Source organism: Aotus nancymaae, unplaced genomic scaffold, assembly GCF_030222135.1.
Source record: "Aotus nancymaae isolate 86718 unplaced genomic scaffold, 86718_ANA_hifiasm-v0.15.2.pri h1tg000029l, whole genome shotgun sequence".
NCBI lineage: Eukaryota > Metazoa > Chordata > Mammalia > Primates > Aotidae > Aotus > Aotus nancymaae.
This window is the reverse complement of record NW_026988442.1, coordinates 6,032,940-6,045,474: the sequence shown is the minus strand read 5'-3', so window position 1 is coordinate 6,045,474 and position 12,535 is coordinate 6,032,940. Positions and strand designations below refer to the sequence as shown.

Genomic DNA, 12,535 nt, shown 5'->3' with positions numbered 1-12,535 from the left:
GTGGAATCCACCTTTTATTCTAAAACAAAAACAAAAACAAAAACAACACACCTTCCTCCTGCTTGAGTCTGGATCAGTAGTTCTCTAGACCTGCATTCCTGCTGCATCCTGGGATCTTCCTTCATTGTACATTTTGTTTTTCTAAGGAATATTCTCAGGTAAATTTTTAGAAAGTATGGCATGAGAGGTAAAAAGTTCTAAGCACTTGCATGTCTGAAAATGTCTTTATTTGGATCTTAGTCTAGCCAAGAGTTTGCCTGACTTTTGAAGTCGATTTGGTTTTAATTTTCCTTGCCATTTATGAGAGGTCTGGTGCTGGTCATTCCTTTGAGGACTGGACTTTTCCTCCTTTTTGTAACCATTTTATGTATGGTGCTCTGAAAGGGTAAGAGTGTATCTAAGTTGTCTCTATCCTGCTTGATTGGCAGAATCTTTTGTCTTCAACTCTAGAATATCTGACTATTTTCTCAGCTTCCTATCAGATGTATCCCTTGGATTATTCATTTGTTTTAACTTTTTCCTCACCCTTTCATTTTCTTTGTGCTGTTTTCTAGATTTGTTTGGCTTTTTCTTATATCCTCTCTACAAGTGTTTAATTTTTACATACATACTTTAAATTTTCTTGATTTTGTACTTGTTTTCCCATAGTTCCCTTTTTATAGCAGCTTATTCTTGTTTTATGATGGTAATATTTTCTCAAAACTCCTAGGCAGTTTTTTGTTTTTAATGCTCCCTGAATTATTGCCATTTAGTTTTCAAATGTCTGATGAGGAATGAGAAAGTAGTTGAAGTAGGTAGGATAGATTTTCTTTGTAATTTTGTAGGTAGTAGTTTTTTCTCATAAGACTTCACCCCTGAATACAAAGATAGGGCTTTTGGCTATCAGATTTTGCTTTATAAATGTGTTTTTGAATTGGAATTTGGGTTTTCAAATGCTAGAACAGAGTCTTTATTCTGAAGCTCTGATATTCTCACTGCACACTTTAGCTCCCTTCACAGAAGGGTGGGGTTTGTTTTCTTAGAACAGTGCTCTGGTTTTTGCTAGATGATAAAGTACTCAGTCTTCCCTACCCACCTGTCCACCCACCTTCTCCAGAAATTGTGAACAGCTATTCCATGACTTGTCTTTCAATTGATTATCCTGTTTTCTTCCAGCCATCCACTCCTGCCTTCCATTCCTGCCACATCCAACTTGGAAGCTTCTCTGAGGCTCTGCTAAGAACACTGGGTCTCACTTTTCTTGTACGTTTATAGGTTTTGCCTGTGTGTGTTCTGGATTTCATTTTGTTTTATCCATCAGTACTTTACCATTTGCAATTTCATTAATACCTCATTTGCTGATGATACCTCTACATACCACAAAATTTTTAGTGACTATTTTCGGTGGACATTTTGGAGGGAGGCTAGGCAAATATATATGCTCATTGTGCCACCTTGAATTGGAAACTGCTGAAGTAATTTTAGATACACCATTAAACTGTTCATAAACAAATCTGCCTTTATCTAGCTCAGCATTGTGTGGACCCTGCATAGTTAATATCTCGCAGAAACCACCTAAATTAAGTATTCTAACTGAAAACTATTTTAACTGTTTAGAATCCAGGAGTTGATGTCTGATGATCAGAGAGAAGCAGGTCGGATTCCACGAACAATAGAATGTGAACTTGTTCATGATCTTGTGGATAGCTGTGTCCCAGGAGACACAGTGACTGTTACTGGAATTGTCAAAGTCTCAAATGCTGAAGAAGGTATGGTACAACTCTTCATTATTTGTCCCTCAATAATGATTTGTCAATATTCATCTTTTCTAAGATGATCCTGAATCTCAAATAATTTGAGGATTTCTTGTTGCTTACATAAGACGAAACGTCCCCTTTAAAAAAACATTTATTTATATAGCTCACTATGACTTTGTTTTATATTCTAGTTGAGTCATTGTAGGGAAAATGAAAATACCAACTATCATATTTAATACTTTGAATTTACAGGTTGTCGAAATAAGAATGACAAGTGCATGTTCCTTTTGTACATTGAAGCAAATTCTATTAGTAATAGCAAAGGACAGAAAACAAAGACTTCTGAGGATGGGTATAAGCCTGGAATGTTGATGGAGTTCTCACTCAAAGATCTTTATGCTATCCAAGAGATTCAAGCTGAAGAGAACCTGTTTAAACTCATTGTCAAGTATGGATGTAGTTATTTGAAATTTTATTACATAGATGCATGTTGGGGGTTCTTTTGGCTACAGATAACAAAAAACTAGTCAAAATGGTCAGCAAACTACAGTCCATGTACCAAAATCCAGCACACTATCCACTTGAGTATGGCCCATGAACTAAGAATAAGAATGATTTATATATTTTTTAATGGTTGAAAAAAATTAAAAGAATATTTCACAACACATGAACTTACATGAAATTCAGATTTCAGTGTTCATAAAATAAAGTTTTATTGGGACAGAGCCACACTCATGCATTTACATAGTGTGCTGCTTTTGTGCTACAGTGGCAAAATTGAATAGTTGTTACAGAGAATATATATATGGATCACATATTTTTGCTCTGTCCTTTTATAGAAAAAACTTGCTGATCTCTAGTTAAACAATAAGGAATATTTAATCTTACACAGGAAGTTTGTTGCTCAACAGGGAAGGGAACAGTGAATTCCAAAACCATTTCAGTTAGTTGTATGTCGGGTGATGTTCATAGAGATTCAAATAGAAGTCACTTATATTCAATAAGTATTTGATAGTTTTATTTCCATGCTATTGCCCTGCCATGGAGAAGAAGCGAAGTATAGGCATTTTTTGCTTTAGTGGTTAAGAGCTTTTCTTTGGAGACAAACCTAAGTTAGGCTTCTGCTTTGGGCATTTACTTCCAGTGTGATCTGGGACATGTGACTTAATTTCCCCTTTATTTGTATCACCTTAAAATGGAAATAATAAGACCTACCTCAGAAGATTGTTTTAAAGATTAAGTGGAATTTTATGATGTACTTGCCACAATTACCGCAACATCGTGTTGTTACTTTTGATAAATTTTTGACAATTTTGGGGATAATTTTTAAGAAATAGGAGAAAATGAGAGAGACTGAATAATAGATATATCTAAGAGAAGTAAAGAACTGAGAACATTTTAATTAGCTAGGCATTGTGGTGCATGTCTGTAGTCCCAGCTACTCCGGAGGCTGAGGCAGGAAAATCACTTGAACCTGGGAGGCAGAGGTTGCAGTGAGCGAGGTACGCCATTGCACTCCAGCCCAGGCGACAGTGAGACTCCATCCCAAAAAAAAAAAAAAAAGTGATCTTGACTGGGCACATTGGCTCACGCCTGTAATCCCAATACTTTGGGAGGCCTAGGCAGGTGGATCATCTGAGGTCAGGAGTTCAAGACCAACCTGACCAATATGGTGAAACCCCATCTTTACTAAAAATACAAAAATTAGCCACGCGTGGTGGTGGGTGCCTGTAATCCTAGCTTCTCAGGAGACTGAGACAGGAGAATCTCTTAAACCTGGGAGGTGAAGGTTGCAGTGAGCCATGATCACGCCACTGCACTCCAGACTGGGCAACAGAGCAAGACTCTGTCTCACACACACACAAAAAGGTATCTTATCTTCTCTGCTATTCATTAGGCTCACGTTTTATAAGCGGATTTGATGCTTTTTCTTTCTTATTTTAATATGTTAATTAGCTGACTGAGTAAAGAATAGTGCTCCACAGGGGTTTTTTGTCCTTAAATTCTCAGAGACTTTCCTCTGAATAAATAGCCACCAGACCCACCCTGGAAGAGAGGCTGCTTTAACCTAGGGTTGGGGGCTGATCTGGGAGTGAGTCCTTTGAGCAGGTGGCCAAGGAAGCAACCTATTTGAGAATTCAAACATGTCTTTGATTCCTCTTAATGGTTAGAAATTAAAACTGAACATTTTTAGTGGTCTCTCTTCTCCCACACTTACAGAAGAGTAAGTATGGAAAACTTGAGTTTTCTTCCCACAGTTTGTTTTTTTCTCTCCACAGTTTGTTTTTTTCTCCCCATGTTTGTGATTTCAGCACCAAAACTAGAATTTTTCATAGTCCTTCATTATCAGCCTAGCAGAGATTGGCAAACTAGGCAGCAGAGATTGGCAAACTAGGCAGGCTGCCTGTTTTTGTAAGTAAAGTTTTATTAAAACACAGTCCCACCCATTTTACTTACATTACTGTTCATAGTTGCTTGCACACTACAAGTTGAGTAGTTGTGACTGAGACAATACAGCCTGCAAAGCTGAAAATACTTTCTGGCCCTTTAAGGAAAAGTTTTTCAACCCCTCCTAGGTGACAGTGGAAGTGTATGTTTTAGTTTAGTTTCCTTCAGAAGCGATGACTTGGGTCAACATAGTTTACTTGGGAGGTGATTCTGGAGTTACTGGTAGGGAAATGGGGAAGTGATGGCAGCCAGTGTATGGTGCCTTAATGAACAGGCGACCCACTAGCATCTGGTACATAATCTTCCTGGGCCAGTGGAACACTCCACTGTGTAAAGCTAGCCTCAGTATTTTTCCATTTAAGGGCCTGCATTTGGGTCTGCCCCCAAGAGTGTTAAACACCTCAGCACTTCTGGCCTGCCCATCCTGTCTGCTGATGATGCCTGTGTGGCCATAGAAAGGTCTTTTGCAGACAGGTGTAGATGCCAATAGGAAGCTGGCAGTGATTATGAAGGAGCATACTGAACAGTAAGTGCCAAGGTGATATAGGCACGACCCCACCTCCTTCTGTGTTTACATATATTAAAAGGGAATAAAGACTCACATTTTACTCCTGATTGTCTCTCCCACCCTATTTTTGTTTGTTTCTTGTTTATAGAATTGACAAAGGTAAATGTACTTCTTTATACTCTTTTTTTTTTTTTTTTTCGAGACAAGGTCTTGCTGCGTTGCCCAGGTTGGATTGCAGTGGCACAATCATAGCTCACTGTAGCTTCAAACTCCTGGCCTCAAGTTATTCTCCCCCTTCAACCTCATAAGTAGCTGGGACTAAAGGCACATGCCACTACATCTGGCTAATTTAAAAAATTTTTTTGTAGATACCGGGGTCTCACTTTGTTGCACAGGCTAGTTTTCAACTTTTGGGCTGTAAAGCGGTCCTCCCACTTCAGCCTCCCAGAGTGCTTGCTGGGATTACAGGCATGAACGTGTAAACGAAAAATAAAATTCTAAGGCCCCCAGCCATCTGAATGGACTTCCTCCTCAGCCAGGGCTCTTAAAATTTAATCTGAAAGACTGATTCAGGCCATGATGGGAAGTGGGGGTCAGACATGCCTTATTATACCTCTCTAGCATTTATGTCAACACAACAGTCTGATAAGAAACATTTTTATAGTCCGTTCTCTCTGAAGGCTGCTAGCTAAATGTTTCATCTGCATGATAAAACTTTGGTCTCCACAACCTCTTATGCAACCCAAATATTCCTTTCTACTGATCTCAGGTCTTTAGACAAATTCAACCAATTGTCAACCAAAAAATATTTAAATATACCTGTAGCCTGGAAGCCCATGCTTTGAGTTATCCCACCTTTCTGGTTCTACAAAACACTGTACCCAGCCTCATTTATTTAATTTGATCCTTTGACTTGAACTGAAAAAAATCACGTTTTATTCCATCTTAGAGTATTATATACTAAGTTCACTCCTTAGTCTCCTTTCAATGACTTGGCTGCACAGGTCTAAAGATGTCTATTCACATAAAATACAGTATGATCCTGTATCCTAAAGTGGAAGAGCATGATTGTGATGCATTTTAAGGCTAGATCTGTAAGAGCAACATTATATTTGGTTACTTTAAGATGCTTTGCAAGTATCCTCTTTTCCTTATGCAGGCAGTTTTTAAAACATTCTAACCTTTACAGACTAACCAAGAATTTTGAGAAATTTACTGTAGGAATAAAATTTGAGTTGAGGGGATGTAAATTTTTTACGTTTGTCTTTTGATGTTAAATAAAGCAAGTTAAACTGTAAAGGAGATCTCCTAATGGGTCAGTGAAGTATAAATTAGAATTTATAAGTTGTGTTCTGTTTTTCAGCTCACTTTGCCCTGTCATTTTTGGTCATGAAGTAAGTATTTTACTTAATCTTTACTTAAAAGTATATAAAGTTAGCAAAAATAGCATATAAAGACTTGCCAGAAAGTAGCAAATTTCCGTTGGCCATTTATATTATACTACGAATTTTTATTCATAAATTAATGATCTGGAGACAAGCAAACTACAGCTCCTTTTATTTATTTATTTATTTATTTTTTAAGACAGGGTCTTGCCTGTCACCCAGGCTAGAGTGTGATGGCGCAGTCATGGCTCACTGCAGCCTTGAGCTTTGGGGCTCAGGTCATCCTCCTGACCTCAACCTGCTGAGTGGCTGGGACTACAGGCATACATCACCATGCACAGCTAATTTTTTTTAAATTTTTTGTAGAGATGGGGTTTCGCCATGTTGCCCAGGCTGGTCGCTTAAGTCCTGGTCTCAAGTGATCCACCCAATTTAGCCTCCAAAGTGCTGGGATTATACGTGTCAGCCATATAGCTCCTTTTAAGGAAAAGCTCTTACCAATTAGAGTAAGTAGAAATGGGCTTTTATTTTATTTATTTTGAGATGTAGTCTTGCTCTGTTACCCAGGCTGGAGTGCAGTGGTGTGATCTTGGCTCACTGCAACCTCTGCCTCCCAAGTTCAAACAATTTTCCTACCTCAGCCTGCTGAGTAGCTGGGACTACAGGCGTGCGCCACCACAACCCAGCTAATTTTGGTAAGAAATGGGCTTTTAAAGTGACTAGACACTGCCAGTATTAAAGCAGAAACAAATGTTTCTCGTTTTTGTGGAATGGATTGATGTTTTGCAAGGTAGGTCTTCGTAATTTCTAAGATACCTCTCTGATGTTACATCCTTGCAAGTTTTTACTTTTTAATCATTTACATCATAGAAGTTTGTTTTTAGACTTCCTTTTCTTAGAAAAAAGAATTAACATTCATCCTTTTAAAACAATCCCCAAACAAATCAATGTCATAGAAGGGGGACCCCTTTCCTAGTCATCTTTATGTTTTCCTTACTTCTGTTTTTTGTTCTTTTTCACACTTGAGCTTGTTAAAGCAGGTTTGGCATTAGCACTCTTTGGAGGAAGCCAGAAATATGCAGATGACAAAAACAGAATTCCAATTCGAGGAGACCCACACATCCTTGTTGTTGGAGATCCAGGCTTAGGAAAAAGTCAGATGCTCCAGGTAGAAAATCAGTAATTTAATGTTTGGTCTTTTGCTTCCAAAATGCATGAATAATTCACAAATGAATTTTCTCAAAGCATGTAGTATGTGTGGTCCAGAGGACATGGTTAGGTGGTATAAGTGAATTGGAGTTTGTGTGAGTAATACGTAATTTATATCTGGCCGTATTTTTAAATTGAGCCAGTTTCCTGTTACACAGGCTGTACAGACATCCTGGTCTGTTGAGACATCAGTTATTAGGAAATATTAACCATTTCTCTAACCCCATAGTAGAGATGGGGTTTTGCTATGTTGCCCACATTGGTGTTGAACTCCTGGGCTCAAGTAAATCTGCCTGCCTCAGCCTCCCAAAATGCTGGGATTATAGGTGTGAGCCACTGCGCTCAGCCAGTGTGCTTTCTAAAAATGCCTATGACCCCCTTCTGTCCCACTCAATGTGGAAAATTGACCAGGGCTTCCCTGGCCCTTTGGTAAGTTGTGGTAGTGTGACTCCTGAATCTTTGTCCAAGGATTGAGATCCTGGCTGCACATCATAATTACTTTTGGAGCTCTTTGAAAATACCATGGCCTACCACAAGCCAATTGACTTAAGAGTTTTCATGTTAGGGTCTTAGTGTCTGTATGTATACCACAGTCCACAGATGATTCTGATACGCAGCCAGGCTTGACAACTGCTTTGATCTTGTCATTACATTGTAAACCCACTGTCCTTCATATCAGAGTCATCCTTTTTTGCCTGTGGTTGAGTGTTAAATCAGTCATCATTTTCATTCCTTCTGTGACATTTCATATATATTTGGTTCCTTTTGGCCAGCTGAGGCTACTTTTTAAAAAATAAATTCTGCTCTGAGACCTTGCTACAAGCCTGACGACTCAGGTACAGGGTACCCCTTATAGGTGAAACAAGACAAGCCTCATAATGAACAGGAATCTGGGCACAGTGGCTCACACCTATAATCCTAATACTTTGGGAGGCCGAGGCGAAAGGATTACTTGAGGCCAGGAGTTCAAGGCCAGCCTGGGCAACAAAGTGAGACCCCCCCCCACCCCGTCTCTACAAAAAATAAAATAATTAGCTGGGCATGGTGGCACACACCTGTAGTCCCCACTACTCAGGAGGCTGCAGCAGGAGGGCTGCTTAAACCTGGAGGTGGAGAATGCCGGGAGCCATGGTTGTGCAACTGCACGCAGCCTGGGCAACAGGTCAAGATCTTGTCTTAAAAAAAAAAAAATGAAAACACCTTATTTAGAATATGTAGGAAAACGTGCAGGTGGGGATCTGAATTGTTACAGCTTTTTTTTCTGCCTTTTGTGGTGTTGTACATGTGCATGTGCGTGTAACTTTGGAATTAGTGAATTATAGGTGGGAGCCTGCTTTAATCCCTAGAGAGTCTTTATTATCTGTACAAATCTCATAATTTATACATATTGCTTGCAGTATATAAAACTTCAATTTTTTTGCTCTTTTTTTTTTTTTTCAAGAAATGTTTCTTGGCAGATAGTTGTTCTAAAATATATCTAGTGGTATTGAAAGTGTTAACTCTAAGAAGTTACACTGGCAGTTTTTCTTGTTTTTGAGACCTGGAATAATGCCTTCAAAACCCTTGGCTCAGTTTAAAAATAGAATCTGTAACATATTAATGGAAATTAAACATTGTGAATAGTATAGAGTATGACATGTAAGCCACACTAAGCCAGGGTTTTTAAAAACTAGACTAACAGGCTGGGTGCAGTGGCTCATGCCTGTTATCACAACACTTTGGGAAGCCGAGGCAGGAGGACCCAGCTGGGCAATATAGTGAGATCCTGTCTCTAAAAACAATTTTTAAAAAATTAGGTGTGGTGGCATGTGCCTGTAGTCCCAGCTACTCAGGAGGCTGAAGTTTTAGACCAGCCTGGTCAACATAGTGAGACCTTGTTTCTACAAAAAATAAATTAGCCAGGCATGGTGGCATGCTCCTGTAGTCCCAGCTACTAAGGAAGTCAAGGTGGGAGGATCACTTGATCCCAGGAGTTCAAGGTGGCTATGAGCTATGATTGTGCCACTGTACTCCAGCCTGGATGACAAAGTGAGACCCTGTCTCAAAAATAATAAATATAACAAAATAAAAACTAAGCTAAAACCAAGTTATGAACCACTTACTTTATATTTTTAATTTTTTTTTCTTCTGACTACTTAGTAAACCATCATACTCTGTGTTATAAGATTTCTTATAAAGACTAATAAAGTGTATAAGTAACAAAAATAATGATAATTACTACTTACTGAGCCAGCACCATAGGATAGCAGTGGGTGTTTAAGATATGAATACTGTCCCTTGGAATTGGGCAGTGCATTGCCATACACAGCGGTTTTACATTGGGCACTTATTATGTGCCAGGTACCAAATTAAGTGCCTTGCATACGTGATTTCATTTATTCTATAGGGCAGTGCTGTGATAAAACATAAGGAAGCTGAGGCTCAGAGAGGTCTGAGAGCCACACAGCTGGTGCATGATTTAAACAGGTCTGACTGGCTCCACAGAGCTATGCATTTTTTTTTTTTTTTTTCCCTGAGACAGAGTCTCACTCTGTTGCCCAGGCTGGAGTGCAGTGGTGTGATCCTGGCTACTTTTAACTCTTGTGCTATTTACTTTTCTTGCCTGCCATAGCTTGTCTGCTCAGAAGGTGAGCATGTATTAAGCCATTTTATTACCTGATGTTTAAAGAAGCATTGGGGCCGGGCGCGGTGGCTCAAGCCTGTAATCCCAGCACTTTGGGAGGCCGAGGCGGGTGGATCACGAGGTCAAGAGATCGAGACCATCCTGGTCAACATGGTGAAACCCCGTCTCTACTATTACAAAAAATTAGCTGGGCACGGTGGCGCGTGCCTGTAATCCCAGCTACTCAGGAGGCTGAGGCAGGAGAATTGCCTGAACACAGGAGGCGGAGATGGCGGTGAGCCGAGATTGCGCCATTGCGCTCCAGCCTGGGTATCAAGAGCGAAACTCCGTCTCAAAAAAAAAAAAAAAAAAAAAAAAAAGAAGCATTGGAACCTTCAAAATTAAAATTGGTACTCGTGTTTTTGCTTTTTGAACTTGAAAATGAAACATAAATTGGAATTGTGTTGAGTATTTATATGACCACAGACTTCAGAATCAGACTACCTGGGTTTGATTGAATCCTGACTTTCCACCTTCATAGCTGTATAGTTCCTCATTCACTCTTTGTCGGCCTTGGTTTTGACATCAGTAAATCAGGATATAATGATACCTTCCTCTGATGGTGATGGTGCACCTTGTACCTTAAAGCTCTTAAAAGGAGGCCGAGGTGGGCGGATCACAAGGTCAGGAGTTCAAGACCAGCCTGGCCAATATGGTGAAATTCCATCTCTACTAAAAATACAAAAATTAGCTGGACGTGGTGGTAGGTGCCTGTAGTCCCAGCTACTCGGGAGGCTGAAGCAGAAGAATTCCTTAAACCCAGGAGGCAGAGGTTGCAGTGAGTGGAGATCGTGCCACTGCACTCCAACCCGGGCGACAGAGCAAGACTCTGTCTCAAAAAAAAAAAAAAAAAGAATATACCTAACATTTGTGAGCAATTGCGGTTAGCTATTACTTCCCTTTTATTTTGGATGATTTTCTTAAACTTTTTGTTTCCTTAGGCAGTGTGCAATGTTGCTCCACGTGGCGTGTATGTTTGCGGTAACACCACAACCACCTCTGGTCTGACGGTAACTCTTTCAAAAGATAGTTCCTCTGGAGATTTTGCTTTGGAAGCTGGTGCCCTGGTACTTGGTGATCAAGGTGAGAGGCCAAAAGGAATAATTAGTGATTCTGGGGCTTTTTAAAAAGCCTTTCCTTTTCAGTTAATTTCTTTACGTTCTGTTTAATAGACATTTAGATAGCACAGTCCTAACCAGTGACTTGACACTGTCGGAAATAATCATTGGAAATGCAGTATCATCATTTTTATACTATAGAATTGAAACTGTACTTAATGTCATTCATTTTCAGAATCTTTTAGCAGTTACAATTATGTGTAAAAATCAAATAAATATGTGTAGCTCCCTAAACTTCCTATTTTATACCACCCATCACATTTGTGATCATTTTTTTTAAAGCCTGTTTTGAAGCTTTATAGTAAGCTCCCTGGAGGGTGAGATTTGGATGTCTTGCGGACTGTCATGTTCCCATTGCCTAGTACATAGTACATAATCTCATTAAAATTAGATTATGTTATTCTTTTGCTCAAAACCCTCTAGTAACTGCCCATCTCGCTCAGAGTGAAAGCCAAAGCCTTGAGAGTGGCCCAAGGCCATTCATGTTCTGGCCTTTCACCTCTTTTGCCTCCTTATCTGCTGCTTTCCTTGTTTCCTCTTCTCTAGCTCCACTGGTGGCCCTACCTTGGACACTACCAGCACACCAGGCAGGTCACATTTCCTCATAAGGGCCTTTGTACTTGCTGTTTCGTTTGCCTAGAGTGTTGTTACCCCCGATAGAGCTGCTAAGGCTCATTTTCTTTCCCCCTTCATGTTTTGCTCAAATGTCCTGAGTCTAGTTAGGCCTTTCCTAAATACTATTTTTTTTTTTTTTTTTTTTTTTTTTTTTGAGACAGAGTTTCACTCTTGTTACCCAGCCTGGAGTGCAATGGCGCGATCTCGGCTCACTGCAACCTCCGCGTCCTGGGTTCAGGCAATTCTCCTGCCTCAGCCTCCTGAGTAGTTGGGATTACAGGCACGCGCCACCATGCCCAGCTAATTTTTGTATTTTTAGTAGAGACGGGGTTTCACCATGTTGACCAGGATAGTCTCGATCTCTTGACCTCGTGATCCACCTGCCTCGGCCTCCCAAAGTGCTGGGACCTAAATACTATATTTTAACTCATAACCTCCCCTGCCCCTGCTGCCACCTTAGCAGACCTTATTCTCCTTACCCTACTCTACGTTTTCCTTCCATAGCACTTTTCACCTTCTATATGGTTTACTTTTTATTGCCTATCCTGCATTGGCTGAGTAGAACGTAAGCTTCACAAAAGCAGGGAATTTTGTCTTTTCACCGCCATACTCAGCGTGCCTAGAACATAATACTGGTATATAAAGGGCATGCAGTTTATTGAATTTATAAATTTATTGCATTCATATCCAGTAAGTATTTGCTGAAAATAAATACATAAAACATGTATCTGGTTATATAGCTCATCAGAAGTAAGAATCTCTTTGCTAAGTTGCCAGGTGAAGAAAATATAGTAATAAAAAGGTAATAATTGTTAAACCATGAAACTTTTCATTAACTAGAAGTAGAAGGTGAT

At 39.7% G+C, this 12,535-nt stretch overlaps 1 protein-coding gene across 3 annotated transcripts in view; it reads left to right on the top strand.

Annotated features, from left to right (window-relative positions):
* Positions 1-12,535, top strand: part of MCM8 (minichromosome maintenance 8 homologous recombination repair factor) — a 41,321-nt gene that overhangs the window by 13,544 nt on the left and 15,242 nt on the right. For 2 of the 3 annotated variants that reach the window (XM_012455415.2, XM_012455414.2), the window contains exons 9-13: positions 1,597-1,748; positions 1,989-2,184; positions 6,056-6,086; positions 7,105-7,245; positions 10,890-11,031. In XM_012455415.2, coding sequence (XP_012310838.2) covers positions 1,597-1,748; positions 1,989-2,184; positions 6,056-6,086; positions 7,105-7,245; positions 10,890-11,031 — 662 coding nt within the window. The remainder of the gene's footprint in view (positions 1-1,596; positions 1,749-1,988; positions 2,185-6,055; positions 6,087-7,104; positions 7,246-10,889; positions 11,032-12,535) is intronic. The other variant, XM_012455416.2, reaches the window with a different exon arrangement.